We start from the raw sequence: 25,197 nt of genomic DNA, 5'->3' as shown, positions 1-25,197 counted from the left end.
AGCTTTGTCTTCCATGTCATAGTCTTCTATGCCCTTGTTGTCACCATGTTGTACTGCACACTACTTTGGAAACCACTAGGAAGCTTCAGCTAGTGAAGAACACAGCAACCTTCCTGCTTTCTAGATTGGGTCAACATTAGCACACTGTAGGGGAGATTTTCAAAGGCACATAGGATTTCCAGTGGGAGGTGGGCATGTACCTATTCTTTGTGCCTTTAAAAAAATCTCCCTCTAAATCTGTGCTCTGTGCACTTCACTGTCTTTCTGTCAGTTTGGGGTGCTATTGATTCTAATCTGTAAAGGTCTTCTGGCCTGATTTTCAGAAGTGGTGAGCATCCACAACTTGAATTCAAGTTAGTGGGAACTGCGGGTGCTCAGTGCCCTAAAAATCTGGCCCTATGTGGTGTAGAACCCATCTACCTTAGGCACCCTCTCTTTCCCTAGTGACTGAAGCCAGCTACTGTGCATTTACTCAGTCTCCATGTGGGAGTGAAAGTTAAGTGTTTCAGTGGAGATTATTTAGATGCTTTGATTCACCAGAGACAGTTTGCTGACATTAAGGTGGCAGTACAAGACACATCTTTTCAGTTGCTGTCAATGAATTTCTCCTTATGGTTGGGCCAGGGGGAAGACACAGAAATGGGGAGTATTTGTCAGGCTTAGTGTGTACAGTTTAAATGCAGGTTTGTATTTAATTGTGTCATGTGGCCAGATGCCATGGGGATCGATGCATAAGAATATCAATTAATGTCAGTATGCAAGAGAAAAGCATTACTATTTAAAATCATTTCTATTTTTCCTTGAAGACCTAAACTGGGCTTCAAATGTATGAATATTGTATAAATGATTCATTCATCCTAATGAATATTAATGATCTGACTCCTTTATTTCAGACAGGAGCAGTGTTTATGATGTCTTTATGATAGTATTCTATTTAACTACACATTTAACATGTTCTTATTAGAATTGCTTATTCAATATACATTCTTAGAACATACTAATATCTCAGAAATAACAGACTTCTTGAATCAATAGCAAGAAGTTGTTATTAGAGCAAAATTTATGTCACTTGAATTTTTCAAAGAATCCAAGTAGCTCTACAAACTGATATATGGTGCAACGGATCAATCAAAATTAATTTACAGTGGAATCTCACAAATTTGAATATGTATTGCAAGCTGGTGAGTTTTGCTGATTAGGAGAGGTCAGATTCTAATATGTTGGACTCATCTTAAATAGTAGTATCTTACTTCTCAGAGAGCCCCTTTGAAATCAGTCAGTAAGTAAAGATGGCAAAATTTGACCCTAAATTTCTCATGCATGGGATCAATGCTTGTGATATGACACATCCTGATGGGCAAGCAAGGAGTATAAAGACATAAGCATTCTTATACTGCAGTGATCCCAAAACTTTTTCTGTCATACCCCCCATTACCCATAATGGTACCTGTCCGTGTCCCCCCTGGGAACCATGATTGGGAGCTGGGGCCAAAAGCAGAGCCACGGTTGGGGCTGGGAGCAGGGCCACGGTTGGGAGCCGGGGCCAGGTGTGGTGCCACGGCTGGGGCCCGTGGTAAGGGCAGGGAGCCCCAGTCAGGGCTGCAGCTGGGGGTGGGAGTGGAGCCGCAACGGGGACCGGGAGTGGGGCAGGAGACCAAGACTGGGGCTGTGTCTGAGGCCGCAGCTGGGGCTGGGGGTAGAGTGGGACTGGGTGGCCCTCCCTCTTCGCCCCCTGTGGGGGCTGGCCTAGGCCCCTCTGTGCCCTTACGAACATACTTCTGCACCCCACAGTTTGGAGACCACTGCTATACTGGAACAGGCCAATAGTCCATATGCACAGTAACAATACCTAGGACCAGATGCTTCAGTGAAGGTGAAAGAAAACTTGTGGTGGCAGTTGTGGGCTAATGTTTCCCTCAGACAGAGATTCTTCCTAACCCCCAACAGCTGTTAGAGGCTGGCTTATACCCTCAGCCTGAGGGCCTATATACTGTCCAATACTCTTATTTATTTTTTAATATTTCTATTATATAATATAACTAGATATTTCTGTTGTTCTTGCTGTCCATATAAATAGCTAATCCTTTTTTAATCTTTGCAAGGTCACGGCCTCAATATTGTCTTGTGTCAGTGAGTTCCACAGGCCCAACAGTGCATTTTATGGAAAAAATATTTACTTTTCTCAGTTCTGAATTTGTCATCTTTCAAGTTCATTGAATGTTCCCTTGTTCTTGTATTACGTAACATGATTTTTCTTCTCCCTATAATTCCTTTATTTCATATATTTTTATCATAGCCTCTCTTTTTCATCTGGGCTGTAATATAAATAGTCCCACTCTTTTCAGTCTCTCTCCAGATTTTTCCATTCTCTTAATTGTTTTCGTTGCTATTTCCTAACTCCCATCTATTCTGCTATATTCTAGTGAAAATGGGGTGACAAGAACTGAATGTACTAATGCAGAAAAGGAAGTGATACTGATTTATACAATGGCTTTATAATATTTTCTTTACTATTATTGTGAGACAGCTTTCCCTTCACCCTCTCCCCTGGTTCTTGTCATGCAGACAGAAAGCAGAAGACCAGAAGTCCAAAGTGTAGACAATGCAATGTTTATTGGGGTTAGTTTCCAGCAAACATGTTCCATAACTCTGATGCCGCAGAGCCTTGTTTCCCAGTGTCTCATCCCCTGCTCCTCAGAAGGCATCATTATACCTGAAATGCATGCCCACAGCCCCACCCCTTACAATTTAGGGTCATGTTGCATTTTGGGGTCTTCATCCCACATCTTCTTTTACCCCATGGGAGGGGTAAGGAGTGAGGTTGTGCTCTGGTCATTAACGGGCATTTCTTTGGTCTTGTAGTGTTTTATACCTTCCCCCAAACCCTTTTGCCCCTCAACTGGTTGCTTGATTTTGCCTTGAGATAGGGGTTGAGGCAATCTGAAAGTGTGCTCTGAGTAACATTTTAACTGCTTTTATCTATTCCCATTGTACTAACAGATCCATCTGACTAGGCAGAAGCAACATCACAGTGTCTTTGTCCTTTGTTTACACACATTGGTATAAGAGTATCAAAAGACTATCCCAGGCTAACAAACAGACCTATATGCTAACAATTATCTATCCCATTTCTTATCCATCCTAACATTCTTATTTATTTATTTTTATCAGTGATGCACACTGAGCAAAGATCTTCATTGAGCTGTCCACACTGATGACCAGGTCTTTTTCTTAAGTTGATACAGTTCATTAAGAGCCTACTATCGAGTTTTTCAAATTATTCCCTCCTGCTGTGTGCATTACTTTGCATTTATCAACACTGAATTTTTTTCTGCCATTGAGCGTCATATCAGTGGTACAGTATCTGATTGGCCAGCAGGGAGTACCATGGAGTACAAAGTGGCAAGTTCTTTTGTGAACTATAATACCAGAAAAATGTAGAAACACTGTAAGATGTTCAGAAAAGACCTGCAAGAAATGACTAGAGGACAGGAAGCTTAACTTAAGAAAGATGAAGAGAACTAAGTACACCTTATAAAAATGCTGCCTCTGATTCTGCTCTAACTTACACTGGTGTAAATCAGGTGTGACTCCATTGAAATCAATGGAAGTACACCATTGGGAGCCAGTATACATGAGAAGAATCAGTTCATTCTGCCTGCTCACCCTGCTGTCTCCAGACCTCCTGCTGTCCTGAGCTACAAAGGATAGGAAAACCTTTGGACTTGACTCAAAATTTCTATTATCTTAAGCCCTTTCCTCCCTTTTGAGACGTTTTCTTGGCAGTTTCAAGTCTTTTGGGGGTGCCTTGCTCCACGGTATGAAATTGTTGCCCTGAGCCTTAGTGGTCTCAGGCTGTCTTAAAAATGTCTTGGAGCATTTGGCAGCTGAAACAGGTTACAGATGCTTTCATGAGCCGAAACTGATGTGCTTATGTAAAGAGACGGTTAAGTAATCTCAGAGAAGAAAAGTTATCAAATTTTACCATAGGATTTACTTCTTATTACCAACTTAATCCAGTCAAGGCCAATGTAGATCTTAAAATGCAACATTGGTGCTTTGTTTATATTTTCTTCCCCCATTCATCCCTGCCTTTAGCTCTCATATTTTACTCCTCCAGCACTACAGACTGTATTTTTCCTACATCCCATATGTCCAAATCCTACATAAAGATGTTTAGCTCAAATGTCATGCATGTGAAATGCTCCACAGCCTCCTTCATAGAAGGTATCAAAAATGTCTTTGCGGTGAGTCATCCATAGCTAAAGAGGAATTGAGGGTTGTAAAAGAGAGAAAGTGGCTCAGAGCTAACTGAGTTCGAGACAGAAGAGGAAGCACAAATGAAAAGTCCCCAACTACTGAGAAAATAGAGGCCAAGATTGGAGGGCCAGACAAATTGTGGATGTCAGAGGCAAGCGGACAAAGTGTGCAGAGCAACCAAGAGTGTGGACCTGATTCACTAGCATAACACTGGTGTAATGATGTAGAGAAACTCTTTGATTTCAGCAGAGTAACACTGGTGTAAAACTAGCTTACAGAGAATCAGGACCTGTGTTTTCAATTGAATTCAGAATGTGAAGATAAAGGAATAAGAAGGGTTAAGTGGTCTTGCTTTCTGAAGTGAGACAGTAGAATGGCAGCAGTGTTCAGGGCCCCCTGAAGTTTGAGAGTAAGGATGTCATTAGACCATAAAAGAGAATTGCATTTAATTAGACAGAAAAATATTTTAGGCATAAATAAGGATTTCAGCAGCAGTACAGTCAACGTTAGGGTGGATTTTGGCAATATTCTGTGGGTAGTAACAGGCAAGACTTGCATTCTGAGGAGATGTGTGGGAGAGGAGGTAAGTTCAGTGTTATGGATGATGTCAGAGTTCTGGTTTGGGTGCAAAGCTACGCTCTGAATAAAGGAGCATGAAAGCCAAAGGAGGTACTTCATCCCCTTGACATTTCAGCCTGTTAAAAAATGAAACAGTCAGGAAGTTATGGTGTTATAGCCAGGAAATGACATACAAGAGAGGCAGTGAGAGAGATCAGCAATTGTGAGTCAAGGGCATTGTTACCTTAAATGTCTTTCGCCATAAAGGTGATGTCCAAGGCCAAAACTATCAGTGGTGTAAATGGAGAAGAGGAAAGAGCCGAAGACTGAGAACTTTTAGGCACAGCCCTACAGTTGGAACATATAGGAGCTCCATCAATCGTTTGTAGGATATTGCATACAATGCTCTTCTGTGCTTGATCAACTCCACTAGCTGGTGTTCAGACGTATGGGGTCTTGGCTCTGTTATCAGCCACCCGTGGTAGCCTAGCAGAAGCTCCACCATCATTATGTTGTGCCCCCATGCGTGGCAAGGGCGGGATGCTTTTTTGTCCTCTTCCCTGAGTAGGGTCATACTTAATATGGCCATGAGTCTTAAGGCCTTTCATACCAATGGGATGAAAAGAAGTCTCCATCAGCAGTGGAAGGGGAGAGACACTGGCCTTCCTGTCTGATGCATTCAAGGAGATGTTTGCAGTTGCAGTTGTTGTAGCTGTGTTAGTTCCAGGATATTAGAAAGACAAGGTGGGTAAGGCCATTTCTTTTTCTGGACCAATTGGACTCAAGAAGTGTGATAGGTAATACTGAAAGCCACACTGAGGAAAGAGAGTAAGATTAGGGGTATCTATATATGTCAGAATTTGGGGGGGGAAGTGGTTAATATCCCTCTTTTAAACCTACAGTGGAGGATTCTTGCGGACAACCCAAGAGAAAGCGCATTCGAAGGACGAAACGAAAGAACAGTGTTGGAAATCCTGATAATTTACATGGAGAACAAACAGAATCTGGGAAGCATGAGACTCTGTTTCAAGATAATTTACAGCTGCAGCAGACAGATGGCAGAAAAATAAGCAAAAACAAAAAGAGGAAAATGAAAAAGAAACGACAAAAAGAAAAGATGAGAGCAACTGGCTTGCTAACAAAAACCACTGGTGTGGATTTTACGTATCAGCCTGAGAAGGACAACAGTGAAGGAGCAGACTTTAAAGACATATATGAAAAAGCAGATGGCATTCTGGACTTCTTGCAGGCAACGCAAGAAATCTATTTTGCTGACAGTATGTATCAACCTTTTTTTCCAGTAACAATAACAGCTTGAAATTAGGGAAAAATATGCTTATTATTTCTATATAAAATGGGCTATATCCATTGCTAGTATAACTGCATTGAAGTCAGTAAGGGCTGCAAGTGCTTAGCACTTCTAAAACTCAGTTCCCTTTTTTAGGTCTCTAAATATGCAAGTAGGTGCCCAGATGTAAAAGATGAGATCTGTGGTTCCCCATCTTTAAAATGTGTATAATATTTTGTAATGCATTTTGTGAACCTTCGATAAAAAGTGCTAAATCATCCAAATTGTTTTTTTTTTCTGTGAATCAACATCCAGATGAATTGCTTGATGTCAGAAACATTCAAATTACAGAAGTAATTGCTGTTTTAATCTGAGTTTTCTTGTCCTTATTTTCCAACCTGTTTTTCAGGAAGCCTCCCCCTTCTCCAGTGTCTGATTCATTTGTTTCAGAGTAGCAGCCGTGTTAGTCTGTATCTGCAAAAAGAACAGGAGTCCTTGTGGCACCTTAGAGACTAACGCATTTATTTGCGCATAAGCTTTCGTGGGCTAAAACCCACTTCATCGGATGCATGTAGTGGAAAATACAGTAGGAAGATATCTATATCTATATATAGCTATATATATAGATCCATATATAGATATATACATAGAGAACATGAAACAATGGGTGTTATCATACACACTATAACGAGAGTGATCAGTTAAGGTGAGCTATTACCAGCAGGAGGGGGCGGGGGAGAAAAACCCTTTTGTAGTGATAATCAAGATGGGCCATTTCCAGCAGTTGACAAGAACTTGTGAGGAACAGTAGGGGGGAAAAATAAACATGGGGGAAATAGTCAACTGCTGGAAATGGCCCATCTTGATTATCACTACAAAAGGGGTTTGTTTTTTGTTTTTGTTTTTCTCTCTCCTACTGGTAATAGCTCACCTTAACTGATCACTCTCGTTATAGTGTGTATGATAACACCCATTGTTTCATGTTCTCTGTGTGTGTGTGTGTGTGTGTGTAGATATCTATCTTCCTACTGTATTTTCCACTGCATGCATCCGATGAAGTGGGGTTTAGCCCACGAAAGCTTATGCTCAGATAAATTTGTTAGTCTCTAAGGTGCCACAAGTACTACTATTCTTGATTCATTTATGATGTACAGGGAGAGCTACAATGACTTTCCAACTCACCAGTCACCCAGAGAAAATGGGGAAGCAGTAGGAGCTTTACTGGAGGACCTAAGGATCTTGTGGATGAGATGCATAGCTGAGGTTTTAGTAACCTGTGGCCATTAAAGATGCTGTAGCACCCTTCAAAAGACTATCAACGTGTTAGATCTGATGTCCTATTATATTCTAATTCAGGTGACTGGGATCAGGCACATCCCTATTGTTTCAAGTGGACACAATATTCTTCTCTTGTCGTCCTATTAAAGTATTGTTCTGTGGAGCTTCTGTCATGAATCCACTTGAGAAGTAACTAGTGATGAGTGAAGTGATTTTAATTATGGGTGAAGTGATTCCCTGTGCATATTCTAAAGCAATTTAGTATAATGAAGAATGGAACATGCTTTGTAAGTGCAAAATACTGTTGTTTACATTGTTGGGATCCAGAACATAGCTTTAAAACTGGGACATGTAATGTCACCTTTTCACAACACACAGCTTTGACATTCCTGGTGGAACTATGTGGAGAATTTCAAATAGTTTGCCTGCATATAAAATGTCTATCATAAGCCAAAGCTGTTGGACCCCAGTCTCATAAAATTCACCTGTAAGGTATAGAACATCTTTGAAAAATGACTGTAAAAATGGCATTTGGGGAATTCATATTTATTTTTTCCTCAATGATTTTCAGATAAAATTTGTTCAGATTACATGTAAAAAGATGTCTACTCTATCTCAGGTCTGTATGTCTTCACTAGCAACGTTAAAGCGCTGCTGTAGCTGCCAGTGCTGGGAGTGTGGCTCCCAGCGCTGGTGCACTGTCTACACTGCTACTTTACAGCGCTGAAACTTGCAGCGCTCAGGGGGGTGTTTTTTCACACCCCTGAGTGAGAAATTTGCAGCGCTGTAAAGTGGCAGTGTAGACCAGGCCTAAGCCTGTTATATGAAAGCCAAACACCGTTTTTCAGGCTCATATATTGTCATCAGTAATAAAGATTTTGCAGTTAGAATTTATGACTAAATTACGCTCTTGTTTAAATCAGTGTAAATCAAAAGTAATTCAACTGACCTTAATGGAGTTACTCTAGAATTACACTGTTGTAATTAGGAGTATATCTAAATTTGAGCAGGGAGTTGTGATTCACAGTTCATGTAGACCTGTGTACCCACCCAGACACCTTAGATACATACTCGGGAAGCTAGCCCAAGCTGCTACCTATGGTACCCCAGTTACACTGTTATTTCCAGCATGCTAGCTCAAGCAGAGCTAGTGCAGGTATAGCTACACAAGCTGAGACACTCACCTCCCAGCTCAAATGTACCCTGAGAGTAGAATTTGACTCTTAGTTAACAATTCATTGAGCCAGAATGGAATCCTGTTCACTTTCCCATAGTTGTGTTGGCTGCACAATTCTAACGAAAAGTATTCAGACTGTCAGTTTCCAAAATAGGCAAAGCTAAATTCTGTCAGTGATTGACAGATTGGCCCTAACTCCAAAACTGTAGCGCAGACAGTAAACCCAACATGGACCTGATTATTCACAAAAGAGAAATTGTCAGGCAAAAGCAAATCTATGTTATGGCTTAGATGTCGCATCTACATATCACGGTATGACTGACTTGCCTGTTAGACAAATGAGGGTTTATATATAGATCTGAAATTATGCTGTTTGCTTTTATCACAAGCTTTCTCATTGGGTACCCCACTTCCCTCCCCATTTTTAGATAAAATTGGAAGCCATGCTTTCAGCATGATTTACCAATGACCACGTTGCATTATACCTTTATATTTCTGTTAGAAAGATTAATTAGGAGGAATCTAAACACATCACTTACAAATGTTTTTATTAGAAAAGCTAACTTTAAAGAAAGCCTGTCTCGAGGGGGTTATAGGGACAAACCATTCAAAGGTACTGGCATTGGAGAAGTTAGGAGAAGCAACAGCACAGTATGAGAAATCATAGTTTCCTTTCTAGTTTTATTGCATGCTATAATATATATTTTCAAAGCATAAATATTAATATGCAGGAATAAGATGATCAGTTGTCTCCCAAAAAGCTTTACAGCAGACCCTCTCTCTGTATATGTATATCCATAAAAATATGTGTGTGGTACTGTACACAGACACTTGCTTTGACTATAGTACAGTTTTTTCCTTAGTCCTTCCTACTTTATCATAAATCACAATTTGTTTTTATTAGAAAAGCTAGGTGGCGAGTTTAGATTCCTCACAATTCATTGGTAGTCCTACTGGTGTCGTGTTTACTTTCCATATTCAGCATCTAACGCAGGTATGTTGGCAACAAGAAGAAAGCCAAGGAAAGTGTGGGCCCCTTACTGAATGAGGGAGGCAACCTAGTGACAGAGGATGTGGAAAAAGCTAATGTACTCAATGCTTTTTTTGCCTCTGTTTTCACTAACAAGGTCAGCTCCCAGACTGCTGCGCTGGGCATCACAAAATGGGGAAGAGATGGCCAGCCCTCTGTAGAGATAGAGGTGGTTAGGGACTATTTAGAAAAGCTGGACGTGCACAAGTCCATGGGGCCGGACGAATTGCATCCGAGAGTGCTGAAGGAATTGGCGGCTGTGATTGCAGAACCCTTGGCCATTATCTTTGAAAACTCGTGGCGAACGGGGGAAGTCCCGGATGACTGGAAAAAGGCTAATGTAGTGCCCATCTTTAAAAAAGGGAAGAAGGAGGATCCTGGGAACTACAGGCCAGTCAGCCTCACCTCAGTCCCTGGAAAAATCATGGAGCAGGTCCTCAAAGAATCAATCCTGAAGCACTTAGAGGAGAGGAAAGTGATCAGGAACAGTCAGCATGGATTCACCAAGGGAAGGTCATGCCTGACTAATCTAATCGCCTTTTATGATGAGATTACTGGTTCTGTGGATGAAGGGAAAGCAGTGGATGTATTGTTTCTTGACTTTAGCAAAGCTTTTGACACGGTCTCCCACAGCATTCTTGTCAGCAAGTTAAGGAAGTATGGGCTGGATGAATGCACTATAAGGTGGGTAGAAAGCTGGCTAGATTGTCGGGCTCAACGGGTAGTGATCAATGGCTCCATGTCTAGTTGGCAGCCGGTGTCAAGTGGAGTGCCCCAGGGGTCGGTCCTGGGGCCGGTTTTGTTCAATATCTTCATAAATGATCTGGAGGATGGTGTGGATTGCACTCTCAGCAAATTTGCGGATGATACTAAACTGGGAGGAGTGGTAGATACGCTGGAGGGGAGGGATAGGATACAGAAGGACCTAGACAAATTGGAGGATTGGGCCAAAAGAAATCTGATGAGGTTCAATAAGGATAAGTGCAGGGTCCTGCACTTAGGACGGAAGAACCCAATGCACCGCTACAGACTAGGGACTGAATGGCTAGGCAGCAGTTCTGCGGAAAAGGACCTAGGGGTGACAGTGGACGAGAAGCTGGATATGAGTCAGCAGTGTGCCCTTGTTGCCAAGAAGGCCAATGGCATTTTGGGATGTATAAGTAGGGGCATAGCGAGCAGATCGAGGGACGTGATCGTTCCCCTCTATTCGACACTGGTGAGGCCTCATCTGGAGTACTGTGTCCAGTTTTGGGCCCCACACTACAAGAAGGATGTGGATAAATTGGAAAGAGTCCAGCGAAGGGCAACAAAAATGATTAGGGGTCTAGAGCACATGACTTATGAGGAGAGGCTGAGGGAGCTGGGATTGTTTAGTCTGCAGAAGAGAAGACTGAGGGGGGATTTGATAGCTGCTTTCAACTACCTGAAAGGGGGTTCCAAAGAGGATGGCTCTAGACTGTTCTCAATGGTAGCAGATGACAGAACGAGGAGTAATGGTCTCAAGTTGCAATGGGGGAGGTTTAGATTGGATATTAGGAAAAACTTTTTCACTAAGAGGGTGGTGAAACACTGGAATGCGTTACCTAGGGAGGTGGTAGAATCTCCTTCCTTACAGGTTTTTAAGGTCAGGCTTGACAAAGCCCTGGCTGGGATGATTTAACTGGGACTTGGTCCTGCTTTGAGCAGGGGGTTGGACTAGATGACCTTCTGGGGTCCCTTCCAACCCTGATATTCTATGATTCTATGATCTTCCTACCTATCATGTTAAGAAGAAACAGGCTGCATGTCAGTACAGCATGGTATTGGTTTTAAGGAAGTGTAAATAAAAAGGAAGGAAATGTATTTTAAAAGTAAAGGTAATTAACAAATTTTCAATAAACATGGAGAAAGTTCCTAAATTTATTTGGCTTTCTTTGTTCAGATAAATCAAAATGCACGGATTCAGCTATGAGTTCAGCAACTGTCCAAGAGATTTTACAACATCTTGAATCTCACAGCATGGCTTCCTCAGATGTGACACTTCTACATCAGATGAAATCCCTTGTACTTTTGCAGGATATTGAGAGATTGAAGGGCATTTTGGAACAATTCCAAGAACATTCCATGATGCTGCCAGGTATGTGCAGTTAACTCATCATACTGCTGATGTTCTTCTCAACATTTAGAAATGTTCAAATATTCAAATTTGTCATGATTCTCATACAGGGACAAAACAGTAACTAAATAACTACACAATGGTGAAAGTAAGATTATTACTAGATTATGAAAGCATTGTTCTTCACAGGGAAGACATTAATTTGCCTTTTTTTGGGGGGGGGGGGAAGAGTTATGACTGATATGAAACCACAGTAGTGGCCAGTACTGTAAGGTGCTGAGTGTCCTCAGCTCTCAAAGAAGTTAGTGAGAGGTGAAGGCTCTCAGAATTGCATAGGAAGAGATGAGCTATTTGAATAGGTTTAGTCCCTGTTTCTTCTCAATGCTTAGAATAAGAAACCAGTATTGTGAACTATACCTATACCATTGTGTATAGTGCTTTAAAGCGTCTTGAAAAGTAATGAGTAAGATAGTGGTAGTTGTGACTATCAAGGTAGAATTCAGATGAATGAGTAGTTGTATCATCCCTGCCATTTAACCTGGGGTGTCCTTTCCAGTGTCTTGCTGCTGTAACCGCCAACCTGGACTGCTCACAAACAGCCTCCAGCACGGAACTCAATCCCAGCTATGTCTGTGTGTGCTGCAGACAGCCAGGCACACCTTGATTCTTATCAGTCTTAAAAATTACCACAGGGTGACACCAACACAGTCCTACTCCCAGATTTCACCCCAGAAATGTGTCCTGTACTGCCCAGTCCTCTCCTGGACAATGCAAATATATTAAGTCCGTTACTCATTTTAGGAAATAATATGCACACAATTTGTTACCCCAAATGGAGTTACCCAGATGCTTCAGCTTGAACACACTGGATGAGATAAACCAATAAAACAAGTTTATTAACTACAAAGAAAGATGTAGTTACAACAAAAATAGAGATAAAAAGCTTACTGGTACCTAACTTAACAAACTATATTAGATTCAAATCAAAGTTTTCTCACTACGTGTTTCAGCAGTCTTACTGGCCAAACTCTTTAGGTCAGGACCCCTCTCCCAGAGTCCAATGGCTGCTTCCTTTGTCTCTTCAGATGTAGTGAATAAGATGGGCCAGGAGAGAGAGGGGTCCCTTGTAGTGTTTTTCCCTCCCTTTTATAGTTTCAGTTCCCCTCTTGGAAAACATTTCCAGCTGAGACGCAGGAGACAAAGGGTCTATGTGGAAAAATATTCCCTGCTGGGTTTTTTTCACCTGTTTGAACTTCCTTTGTTTTCCCTCCCTGTTCGATAACTCTCTTCACTGCTTAAATGCAAATTAAGGGAAGCATACATTCCTTCCTTTGTCTAGGACAGACCCGACTTCTGCCTGGGCAGGGCTGTGGGGTTTGGAACATGTGTTAACAACATCATACGGGGAATCTTATAACCTCACACACAATGTTGCCACACACATTTTACCAGGACAGTACTGACCAGCAAAGTATGAATTTTCAAATGATACTTTACAAGGCATACTTTGTACAAAGATTATTACAATAGAGCAGAGGTTCCCAACCTATTTATCATTGCGGGCAGCATATGCCGCTCTTTGTGTTATGTGGGGCACATCCACACCATATAAAAATACTACCTTTATGGCCCTGAGGATGTCATATGGGCCACAGCTGTGTGCCAATTGGGCCACAGCTGTGTGCCAATTGGGCCACAGCTGTGTGCCAATTGGGCCACAGCTGTGTGCCAATTGGGCCACAGCTGTGTGCCAATTGGGCCACAGCTGTGTGCCAATTGGGCCACAGCTGTGTGCCAATTGGGCCACAGTTGGCCCATAGGCCGCGGGTTGAGAACCACTGCAATAGAGTTTAGGTTATGAATACAGGGCTGTATTCTGTCCCAGTAGTGCAGTAACTGAGTAAGTGAAGACAGTAGCCATTAGATACCTGACAGTAACTCATAGAGGACTGGCCATTAGAACCTACTATAATTTTATGTGATGGTAACACCACAAGGCCCCAGTAGAGTTTGGTGCATCATTTTGCTGTTCAGACCCAGAAAAGAGAGAACCTCTGCCCTGAAGGGTTTACAGTCTGAGGCTATTAACCAGAACTCAGCTATTATTCCCTACTCTTTCAAAAAGTACATTTGAAATTTTTCAATACTTGAAGACCTGGTGGATTGGCAGTGCATCTGCATGTGGAATAAAATGCATGTGTACAGTAAATGTAAAGAATCATCCTTCACTGTGATCACAGGTGAACTGCTTAAAGTTGGAGCTGGAATTTTAGGGCCAGATTCTGCTACCCTTAAGTACGTTGTATATCCAACTGATTTCAGAATAAATACTCTCAAAGCAAAATACAACTCAGCATTAATAGGGGTAACAGAATTGGGCCTTTAACAAAAGGCCTAATTCATCTTCCATTAAGTCAATGAGAAGTGAGAGCTGAGTCATGTGCAAAGTCATTATAGTCACTGTGCGCATGACCCGGAACCCATTGAAGTGAATGGAAATCTTTCGACTGGCTTCAGTGGGCTTTTGGATCAGACTCACCTTTTCTCTGTCTCTCTCTTTTTGGTAAAACACAACTGTTGAACAGAATAAGGAAAAGAAAACAAATTAACTTTGAAAAATCCACTCAGAAAATGAAAAATAAGCATTCACAGCAGAGTTGCCCTTTGAAATAAGTATTTTTTCCTCTTTTAGAAGACTGAAAACATCCCTATTGGTGTACAGCCTTATTTATTCTTCCAGTTGATTTTCTCCTCATGTCTTTAGTCACTCCTAGTTCAGTTCTACTGTCACTCACACCTATTTTCCACTGGTCAATACAATCAAATTTCTATTCCTCACGTACACCAATGTAAGAGAAGAATCCAGCCTTCTGTATCTTAAGTGTTGTTATTTAAAGTTCTGCTCTATACTAACTTACCTCAGCAGAGGTAATCACTTTTTAACTTTATTTTTTGAAATCTCAAAGAGCTACAATGTAATGGTAAGAAATTACTTCCGACATAATTTTTTAATTATGTATTTATTTTTCTACCTTTTAATTAATAAACTTTTTTCTTTCATAGTCCAAAAAACCCCAGAATTAATCTACAATAGAAAGCTGATAAAAGCAGACAACCTTCCTTGTAGCTATTACAGAAGTTTGCTGCCTCAGCAAACTCCAGCTGCTCATTACAGAAACACAATTCAGGGCTATTCAAAAACATAAAACATTGAGTACTTCTTAGTAACCACAATATTTCCCAAACATGAGATCTAAATTCTATCAGGACTTGCTCATATGATTCTCTTGCCTTTGTTTCTGGAGTGTGGGGGTTTTTTTGTTTTTTTTTTACTGGGCTGTGATGCCCTAGAATAAAGGGTAATTCCTCATTAACTTGATGAAAAGAAAACAGTTTTTATTAGTATTAGCAAAGAGGCTTATTTTTGCAAAACAAACCCATTTTTTTCTCCTGTGCTTCAAGAAGCAATAAGTTAACAAAAGAACCCCTTTTACCTGTGGTTATGATTCAGTGTAAGACACCTGGGTCAAACGGCTAATAATTTGTGGGGGGTATTTTTTCTTTAATGAAGGATGTTGCAGTGGGGAGTCATGAAGAAGAATGAATAAAAGTCTTTACGCAGACCCTCTCCTTATACATAATAATGTATCTTCCTCATCTCTGAACTTTATAATGGTGTTATTGCTTTAGCCTGTTATAGAAAAGATAATTGAATAAAGCATTTATCTGGAATTCTCTCCACACCTCCCAGAACATTACTGTGATTGGGAGGTATTGTTCAGTAGACAGAAGAAAGAAAAAAGGAAATTTACATTTTATTTTAAGTTCTTAGTTCCTATTCTTTGGCAGAGCATGCAATGGTGGTGGTGGAGATGTCCGGAAGAGGAGGTGGGAAACACATCAGAGTTGCAGGGAGAGGACATGGCAGAGACTACTTAGGACAGTGAAACTGTAGAGATACGCACTTCAAGCTGTCATTCTCTCTCTGGCCCTTAGGACTTCGTACCAAGTGAGGAAACGTACCTGAAAAGAGACGGGGAAATCCAGGACACCTATGATAATGTGGTGCACTCTAACCAATCTAGAGGTGGTCCCCTAGCTCACTCCAGAACCAGAGGAAGGGGATTGGGGGGGCAGACTGAGGGAGTTGGATGGTTTCCACCTCAGTAATCACCCCAAAGTTAGAGGTGATCAAAAATTTTCATTTTTAAAAATAAGATTAAAAAATGGCAATTTTTCTAAAAATATTTTTGTTCATTTTCAAAATTTAAAAAATTGTGAAAATGTTTGCAAGGAAAACCTAACATTTTTCACTTCTTTTGAATTTTTTCACAAAAAACGTGTACCATTTTCTATCCCAGTGGTCTCCAAACTTTTTGGATCATGCACCCCCAGGTCCAGCTCTAGGGAAGCGCCAAAAAAAAAAAGAGTTACCGCCGGCGTGCTGCCAAAGACAGAGCGGGGACAGCTGAACTGTGGCCGAAGAATCAAAGGTCCGGGAGCGCTGCTGCCATCATGCCGGCAGCGCTCCTCCTGCCGCGCACCCCCAGGGATGGTCTTGTGCACCCCTGGGGTGCACACACCCCACTTTGGAGACCACTGTTCTAGCCCTCTCTACCCAAAATGTTCCATACACCTGAAGAGGGTAGGGATAGGGGTCAAATATAAAGGAATCTCTCATAGTAGAAGTTTCACTCACCTCTTCCAGAAAGTGTGGGAAACAGAATGCTGCTTGTGAGTCTACGCTGGAGGGGAGGTTGAGCTGCTTCATGTCACCTTATTGTGCATGAGACAAAAAATGGTCTGTGACTAGAAGATAAAGCTTTTATATGCTGTTGGGAATTGCAAATTTTAGAATGAGTGATTCTTAGTCCTAATTCTGAGTGTGTGTTAAGAGCATAGGTAATTATCCAATAGAAAAATAATGTCATTATTCCCTGATATATGACCTCTTCAGTTTCTACTCATTAGCTCCCTTCCCTTGTCTGTTAACATTTTCTCTTTGTTGGCGAGTACCAAGTCTAAAATAGACTCCTCTCTTGTTGCCTAGGAAATTATCACTCACTAAAGAGCTGAAAGCTACTTTTTGCTGGTTTTCTTTGAGAGATGTCCTCTAAAAATATTTCGTTTGTGTTTTGCAGGCCAGGAAAAGTAATAGTTATGCTGCACCTAGGTACAGTACATATGCCTTCAAGTTATTCAAAATAACATTTTTGCAGAGTATTCATACAAAAGGAAATAAAATAGGAAAGCTGCATTAAAATGACTTTACAGAGCAGTCTTAAATGTGATAGGTATATCTACGGTACTGATTGCTGTGCAATCAAAAATATAGTTAAATAGAAGGGAATCTCTGTGTTAAGGCTGAAGTTCTGGCCAGACTGTGCTTTTATATAGCTGCACATTGCTTAGCACAAGCTCAGTTGATATGGAGGTAGATATTACCACATCCAAGGTAGAAGCCAAATTTGAACAGCTTAATGGGACTAAATCAGGGGGGCCCAGATAATCTTCATCCAAGAATATTAAAGGAACTGGCACATGAAATTGCAAGCCCATTAGCAAAAAATTTTAATGAATCTGTAAACTCAGGGGTTGTACCGTATGACTGGAGAATTGCTAACATAGTTCCTATTTTTAAGAAAGGGGAAAAAAGTGATCCGGGTAACTACAGGCCTGTCAGTTTGACATCTGTAGTATGCACAGGGTTGGAAAAAAACTTTGAAGGGGAAAGTAGTTAAAGGTCAATGGTAACTGGGACAAAATACAACATGGTTTTACAAAAGGTAGATTGTGTCAAACCAACCTGATCTCCTTCTTTGAGAAGGTAACAGATATTTTAGACAAAGGAAACGCAGTGGATCTAATTTACCTCTATTTCAGTAAGGCATTTGATACGGTTCCACATGGGGAATTATTAGCTACATTGGAAAAGATGGGGATCAATATGAAAATTGAAAGGTGGATAAGGAACTGGTTAAAGGGGAGACTACAATGGATCACACTGAAAGGTGAACTGTCAGGCTGGAAGGAGGTTACTAGTGGAATTCCTCAGGGATCGGTTTTGGGACCAGTCTTTTTTAATCTTTTTATTACTGACCTTGGCACAAAAAGTGGGAATGCACTAATAAAGTTTGCGGATGACATGAAGCTGGGAGGTATTGCCAATACAGAGAAGGACCGGGATATCATACATGAAGATCTGGATGACCTTGTAAACTGGAGTAATAGTAATAGGATGAAATTTAATAGTGAAAAGTGCAGGGTGGTGCATTTAGGGATTAATAACAAGAATTTTTGTTATAAACTGGGGACACATCACTTGGAAGTAACAGAGGAGAAGAAGGACCTCGGAGTATTGGTTGATCACAGGATGACTATGAGCCGCCAATGTGATACGGCTGTGCAAAAAGCTAATGCAGTCTTGGGATTCATCAGGCGAGGTATTTCCAGTAGAGATAAGGAGGTGTTAGTACCGTTACACAAGGCGCTGGTGAGACCTCATCTGGAATATCGTGTGCAGTTCTGGTCTCCCAGGTTTAAGAAGGATGTATTCAAACTGGAACAGGTACGGAGAAGGGCTACTAGGATGATCCGAGGAATGGAAAACCTGTCTTATGAAAGGAGACTCAAAGAGCTTGGCTTGTTTAGCCTAAGCAAAAGAAGTCTATGGGGAGATATGATTGCTCTCTATAAATATATCAGAGGGATAAATACCACGGAGGGAGAAGAATTATTTCAGCTCAGTACCAATGTGGACACAAGAACAAATGGATTAAACTGGCCATCAGGAAGTTTAGACTTGAAATTAGACGAAGGTTTCTAACAATCAGAGGAGTAAAGTTCTGGAACAGCCTTCCAAGGGAAGTAGTGGTAGAAAAAGACCAACTGGCTTCAAGACTAAGCTTGATAAGTTTATGGAAGGGATGATATGATCAGATAGCCTAATTTTGGCAATTAATTGATCTTCATCTATTAGCGGTAGACATGCCCAATGGCCTGTGATGATATGTTAGATGGAGTGGAATCTGAGTTACTACAGAGAATTCTTTCCTGGGTGTCTGTCTGGCTGGTGAGTCTTGCCCACATGCTCAGGGTTTAGCTGATCACCATATTTGGGATCGGGAAGGAATTTTCCTCCAGGGCAGATTGGCAGAGGCCCTGGGTGTTTTTCGCCTTCCTCTGCAGCGTGGGGCACGGGTCACTTGCTGGAGGATTCTCTGCACCTCGAAGTCTTTAAACCACAATTTGAGGACTTCAGTAGCTCAGATATAGGTTAGAGATTTGTTACAGGAGTGGGTGGGTGAGATTCTGTGGCCTGCGTTGTGCAGGAGGTCAGACTAGACGATCATAATGGTCCCTTCTGACCTTAGTCTATGATTCTATGAGTTGGGGCTCTGAGTGCAGCTGTAATATAAATAATAATAAATAAAGGGTAGGTGAAATCACTCTCCATTCAGAGAATACCTAAGGAAATGATGCAGATCACAGACTGTTTCAGCCTCAACTATACACTTGTTGTTGTGTCATTTTAATCCACTTTTCAGTGTTGTTGATTACGAAATAATTCAGTGGTTGCACTAAACAGTATAAGGCCAGAGTCAGCCCTGGTACAAGCAACTAATCTATGAAGAGTCGCGCTTGCTTATTCCAGAAATGAATTTGGTCTGTCGTCTTCAAATTTATATTGGTGTCTCAAGCTCCAAGGGTTATTTTGTTTTTCTTAAATGGTAATGTCAGATGAAAACATATGTTTATAAAGCTTTCTTTTTTTTACCTTCAGGTATTTGATTGCTGAAAAATACCACAAAAATATTTCAGGAAGAATTTGTTTTCTTCTTTTCAGATCATGCCAAGATAATCTCTTGTCTGTTCCACTACTGGATTACAGATATCCTTCCTGGGAAGAACAGGAAATAAAGCATGTGTGTGTGTCCATCTGTGCAGAGTTAAAATTTAATATACCAACTGTAAGCTGAATAGCGAATGTTCAGAAATAGCAGCGTACATGCTGTATATTCAGCAAGGTAAATGAGGTATTTTTCATATCATTGACTGTCCTCCAAAAGATAATGAGCAATATAAAAGTACTTTGATTTTGTATTTTGGTTGGTTGGGAACATCTTACATGTGGACATGCATCAATCAAATCATTTAACATAGAGCCTGAATCGGCAGTTGGATCTGTGCAAACAGATGCATCTTTTTACGGGATTAGGGACATATGGGATGGTTTCTAGGTGCTCAAAGATTCAAGAGGTACATTAAACTTAAATGTTTGTTGGTAATTTCTTTCTAGAAAATGTGCTTCTTAGCCATTATTGTTTACAGAGTGTCAGAATATATTCTAGGTGGAATTTATAGTACCACCTATTGGTAAGGTAGCCCAACACTTCCCATATAAGACCTTTTTTTTTTTGTTGCATTTAATTTTGCCAAACTTTAATCACTTGAGCTGAAATTTTCCATGCTGGGTGACCTGCCGCAGGCTGACTTTTTTGGAAAGTTCAGCCACAACAGTTCTGCTGTTTTTGAGAAAGACAAGAAGGAAAATAAAGTTGTTTTTAAAACTCTGAGAACATCTCCTTTCTAGCCATGCTGTTTTATTAAACATTTAAATAATTTTAAATTACATATATATTTATAAATTTATTTTTAAAAAATTCTGATTATCTTTTCTTTAGAAAGCTCTAATAAGTTCCTCCATGCACTGTAGCAGGGACCTGAAATTTGGCAAGGGCTGGCATTTGTGTCAGGGATGTGTCTCTCGTGGTCGTTGTGAAAATCTGTCCAAATTTGTCAAAGTTATAAACCTTTGAAATATTGCAGTTCGCAATACTCGGTAGAGATTTGCTAGAGTTTAATAGCTACCGTCTCCAAAGATTCCATCTCCTCACAGTTCCTGTGTGTGACTGGACTGTGCAGGCTCCCCCCAGCCCAGAGCTACAGAGTGAAGTCTGACTTTCCCTATAATGGCTACTCCGGGCAAGAGTGGATCTGGGCACCAGAAGTGAGCTCAGGGAACCTGTCTCTCCTGTGCCATTAATAACCCCCATATTGGCACCCAGGCTTGGAGTGAAGAGGTAAACCGGGACCCAACATAAGGAATATGAAGGGATGAGACTAGGACTTACCAGTGCAACTTTCATTCAGCCCCCTTATGCATATGCATTATGATAGTCTTTAATTACATGATCACATCCTATTTTTTCCACAGGATCCCACCTTATTCAGTGCACAGGATGGACCCCTCTGGGGATCGATCAAGGTGGTTTTGCAGAAGTGGGAAGGTGTGCAGTGAAGGAAGCAGGGTATTGTTGAAAGAGAAAGGATTGTCTCCTGGTTAAGGCAGCTGAATGCTGCCCTGAAGAACTGGATTTTATGACTGCCTCTGCCACAGAGTTCTTATGCTAGGCAAGTCACTTAAATCAAACTTTTCACAGGTGGTCACTAATTTTGTTCTTCATTTTCTGTTTACCTGACTTGAGAGGCTGGGGTCTGTTTTGCAGAAATGTTGAGCACTCACAGCTGCAAACATCTGCAAAGCCACTTCATTGTCCTCCTTCAAATCCCTCCATAAAATTCTTCTTTCCTGTGAGGCCTACAAACTTGACAGTTTATTATGCTGACCAAAATTATCTCATAGTTTCCTTGTACTCCCCTGTCGGTCTGTCTGCTCCATTGATTGACTCTTGTCGTATACTTACATTGTAAGCTCTTTTGGGCAGGGCCGTTCTTTTCTGTGTTTGCACAGTACCTAGCACAGTGGAGTACAGGTCCATGACTGGAACTCCTAAGCTCTACTGCAATACATATAATGATGGTGATAAGTGAAGTCAGTGGGAGCTATGCTTTGAATATATAAAGTGCTATACAATGCTAAGCACCTTGAAAAGTCAAGCACTGGGTATCTCAGATTGGGCACACAAAATCAGTTGACACTTCTGACCTTGATTTCCTGTGCCTCCGTTCCCCACGCCTTCACATCACAAGGGTGTTGCGAACATTTGTGAATGTTTGTGAAGTAGTTGGATGCTATAGAGAGGAGCACCATAGAAAAGCCCATGAGGAAATTAATAATTTATTTTTTCAGAGCAGGGTTTGAATAGTGCCCAGAAAATAAGGCATTGCACCGCACAGTGAAAAACTAGGAGAAAACAAAATATTGAATAGCTGCTTATTAAGTGAGCACTGTCCAACCTGTGCACTGAATGAGGCAGGAGTCCTAAGCACAGCATACTTGTGTTCATGTAATTAAAAACTATATAATAAAGAACGTGCACAAAGGGTCCAAATTCAGGTTGCATGAGCCAGCAGCTTTAATTTGGCTGCTTGCACTTTGGCAGCACACAGGAAAGGAGAATTAGTCACTGCTGCTGGCAGCACACCTCAGGCATGTTGGGACTGGATGGGGTGTGGTCCATGGTTCCTATCCATTTACTCACATGCTGTTGCTGGTAAGATGGGCCCGTTACAGTGTAAGAGGATGGAGAGCACTGAGTGATTGGAAGAGGGTGAGATGTATAATAGAAATAGTTTCATATCCATTCCTCCCAGCGCTGGGACCTATTTTATTGAATTGTTCCAGATGGAAGAACATTGTATTAATAATGGTAGAACATTGATTAATGTATTTGATCTTCCACAAACATCTTCTCTGTACTGTAATATTAGTTCATTTTTAATTAATCAACATTTAGGTGGATTAGACAATTTTGTCCTCTATGCAGTTAGGACTGGAATGGAAAAGGTGCTGTCCAAGTAGGAAATGACCGCAACGAGCCAATAGTGAAAGGCTGTGTTCAGTATGATAGAATTCTACAGTTGGAAACTCTAAACCATGTCTTGTAATAATATTTCCATTTTAATGCTTGGTCTGTTCCCTCACCATAAAAAGGATTTGATCATGTGCAGTATTCATTTAAAACAGTGCAGCTCAAATTTAAGTTGCTGCATACTTAAAGGGGCCAGACTCTGATACCGTCACTCACAAGGAAGAACATTTTACTCCATGTGTAATCTCAATGACTTCTGTGGGACTAGTCGCAGAGTAAATTGCTACTCAATGTGAACAAGGCTATCGGAAGTTGGACCAATAAAAGATATTACCTCATCTACCTTGTCTCTCTCCTTTTTGTTTGACAGTTTGAATTCTAACCCTTAATCCAGAGGTCCCCAAACTGTGGAGAGCCCCCAAGTAATGTTTGGAGGGGTACAGCTGGGGCCCACCCAGCTCCTCTCATGGCTCCGGCCCCATACGCTGGGTCCCAGCTGCTGGCCAACGCCCCTGGCCGAGGTTCCACTCCCAGCCCTACCCCTGCCTCCAGTTATGGGCCCAGGGTCAGACCCCTTACTCTGTCCATGTCCCCCCCTCCCAGAGCCATATCCCTGCTCCCGTCCCTGATTTGGGGGGGATGCAGACAGAGGTAAGGAGGGGCATGAGGTATAAAGTTTGGGGACCACTGCCTTAATCCATTTTAACTAACTGAGTTGCTGGTTTAGTGTTTTCTCTCTTTTTCAGCCATGACAAGCTCCATTTACACATTGGCATATTAGAATAGAATTAGGACAAAGAGAATATTTCACTCCTCTCCACAATTTTTGTTAATACTCATTAATTAATAAGATTCAGTAACTGCTTATCCCTTGTAGTAAAATGCCTTATGTTCCATTCCTCCTCTTCACTTCCAGAAATTCCCAAATGTTTGCTGATTGCTTCTTCAAGAGGCTCCACATTCACCATACACAATGATGGTGATAGTGGACAGCATTAATCCTTTTGTCTTTTTTTTTTTTTTTAAAAGAGACTGATTATTAGAAAATGGGAAAGTTCTTGTGTCCCACTTTTTAAAGACTGTTATGTTGGCATAGCAGAAATTGCTTCATGTGAGCATCTTAACTTTTGTCATTTGTCATGAATAATTTCATGCAGTAGGGAAGAATTTCTATCTAAAGGAAAACACAAATATATATGAGATTGTTAAGGAAATAGTGACAACTGAGAGATGGTGTATCACTTGAGGACGTTGTTGGTTATTCAAAGTTTGTTGTTCTTCTGTACAATTTGTAATAGTATTTTGAAGCCATTTATTTAAAAATTGAAATGTACCTTTGGGTTACACACTACGATACAAGGATATTGTCTTGTAAACTGTCTAGTCCCAAAAATCATGATAAGTTCCTCATTCAAAAAAAAAAGAAGTATTTAATATGAATTAGAAGTGGGGAGAAGGTTGTTTTTAATCTCTTAATTTGTTTTCACTGTAGCCACTGTAAAATCCGTGCATTTTGTGCAAAAAAGTCAAGTACTGCAAACAAAACAAGCCTAAGAAACATTTAATGGTTTAGCCAGTTGGGGTCAATGGTGTTTGATATCTTTATACATGACGTGCAATATGAGATCAATTGTACGCTAATCAAACCTGCTGCCGTTAAACTAACTTGGATTATAAACGCAGTTGAGGATAAAATAAAACTGCAGGAGATCTTGGAGAGTTATGAAATTTGGGCCAGTTTCAATCAGATAAAGTTCTCTGTGGATGAATCCAAGGTTATAAGTGTATATTTGTGTATGAGTGTATGCAGTAATGCCATACTAAAATATAAGATGGAAGAAAACTGGTTTAAGAGCAGCGTTACAGAATGAGACTCAGGAGTAATAAATGTAAGTGCACAGCCACACCATGTGGATAAATAAAGCAAACCCTGTTTTTTTAGTAATACGACTGGCGTAACTAATATAAGTGTCATTTTCTTCATAGTTTCCATTTTAACATCCTGTTTTTAGTTCTCAAAACTTACCAAAATTTTGACCTTTCAGGTTGAAATTTTCCAGGCTTGTGGTCACTGCCCAATTTAATTAAATTAAAAAGTGAGAAATTCAAAACCAGTAAAAGGAGTACTTTTTCACACATTAAACAGATTAAACTGTGGAACTCCCTGCTACAGGAAATCACTGATGCCAAGAATCTAACATGATTCAAAAAGGGATTGAACATTTATATGGATAACAAGGATATGCAAAGTGATCATTATTAATGGTAAATTTTGGATGAGACATTAGACCTTATGCTCTGTTACAGTTTAGCATAAGGGGGGCAGATTACCCCATCTCTGCCTGTGTTAGGGTTTTTAGCGTTCTTTCTGTGAAGTATCTGGCCACTGTCAGAGACAGAATACTAGATTAGATGCACCTTGGATCTGGTCCCAAATGATAAGTGTTTTTAGGTGGGTTTTTTGTTTTTAAGTTTTAGCAAAAAGAGTTTATCTGTTTAGAATTCTGAGGAGAATTGAGGGGTATACTCTCCCCTTTATTTTAAATACATCAAAAATCCTGGAACGTTTATTGAAACAGCCCTATAACCAACATTGCTGAGTTATGAAAACTGAAAATTGGAATAATCATAATCCTCATTGAGCAGAAGTGCCTTGTATTGGTTAAATTCTGAATTCATTAAGTCATGAACTTTTCAAAGATGCATGCTGTGCATGTGCAGTACATTTTACATTGT

General features: G+C 40.7%; 1 protein-coding gene across 6 annotated transcripts in view; it reads left to right on the top strand.

The window, feature by feature from the left end:
• The window catches only part of ERICH1 (glutamate rich 1), a 109,145-nt gene extending 86,346 nt beyond the window's left edge, over nucleotides 1–22,799 (top strand). For 3 of the 6 annotated variants that reach the window (XR_006289403.1, XR_005224590.2, XR_006289404.1), the window contains 4 exons: nucleotides 5,721–6,095; nucleotides 11,513–11,707; nucleotides 19,533–19,713; nucleotides 20,904–22,799. Coding sequence is in view for 3 of the 6 variants with exons in the window: in XM_037894179.2 (XP_037750107.1) it covers nucleotides 5,721–6,095; nucleotides 11,513–11,707; nucleotides 19,533–19,606 (644 nt within the window). In the remaining 3 variants the exon portion in view is untranslated. Of the gene's footprint in view, nucleotides 1–5,720; nucleotides 6,096–11,512; nucleotides 11,708–15,682; nucleotides 17,216–19,532 lie in introns of those variants that run through there. The other 3 variants (XM_037894179.2, XM_037894181.2, XM_037894180.2) reach the window with 2 other exon arrangements.
• The last annotated feature ends 2,398 nt before the right edge of the window (nucleotides 22,800–25,197 follow it).

This window comes from Chelonia mydas, chromosome 3, assembly GCF_015237465.2.
Source record: "Chelonia mydas isolate rCheMyd1 chromosome 3, rCheMyd1.pri.v2, whole genome shotgun sequence".
NCBI lineage: Eukaryota > Metazoa > Chordata > Testudines > Cheloniidae > Chelonia > Chelonia mydas.
The sequence above is the reverse complement of the archived record's forward strand: the minus strand, read 5'-3'. Positions and strand labels throughout refer to the sequence as shown.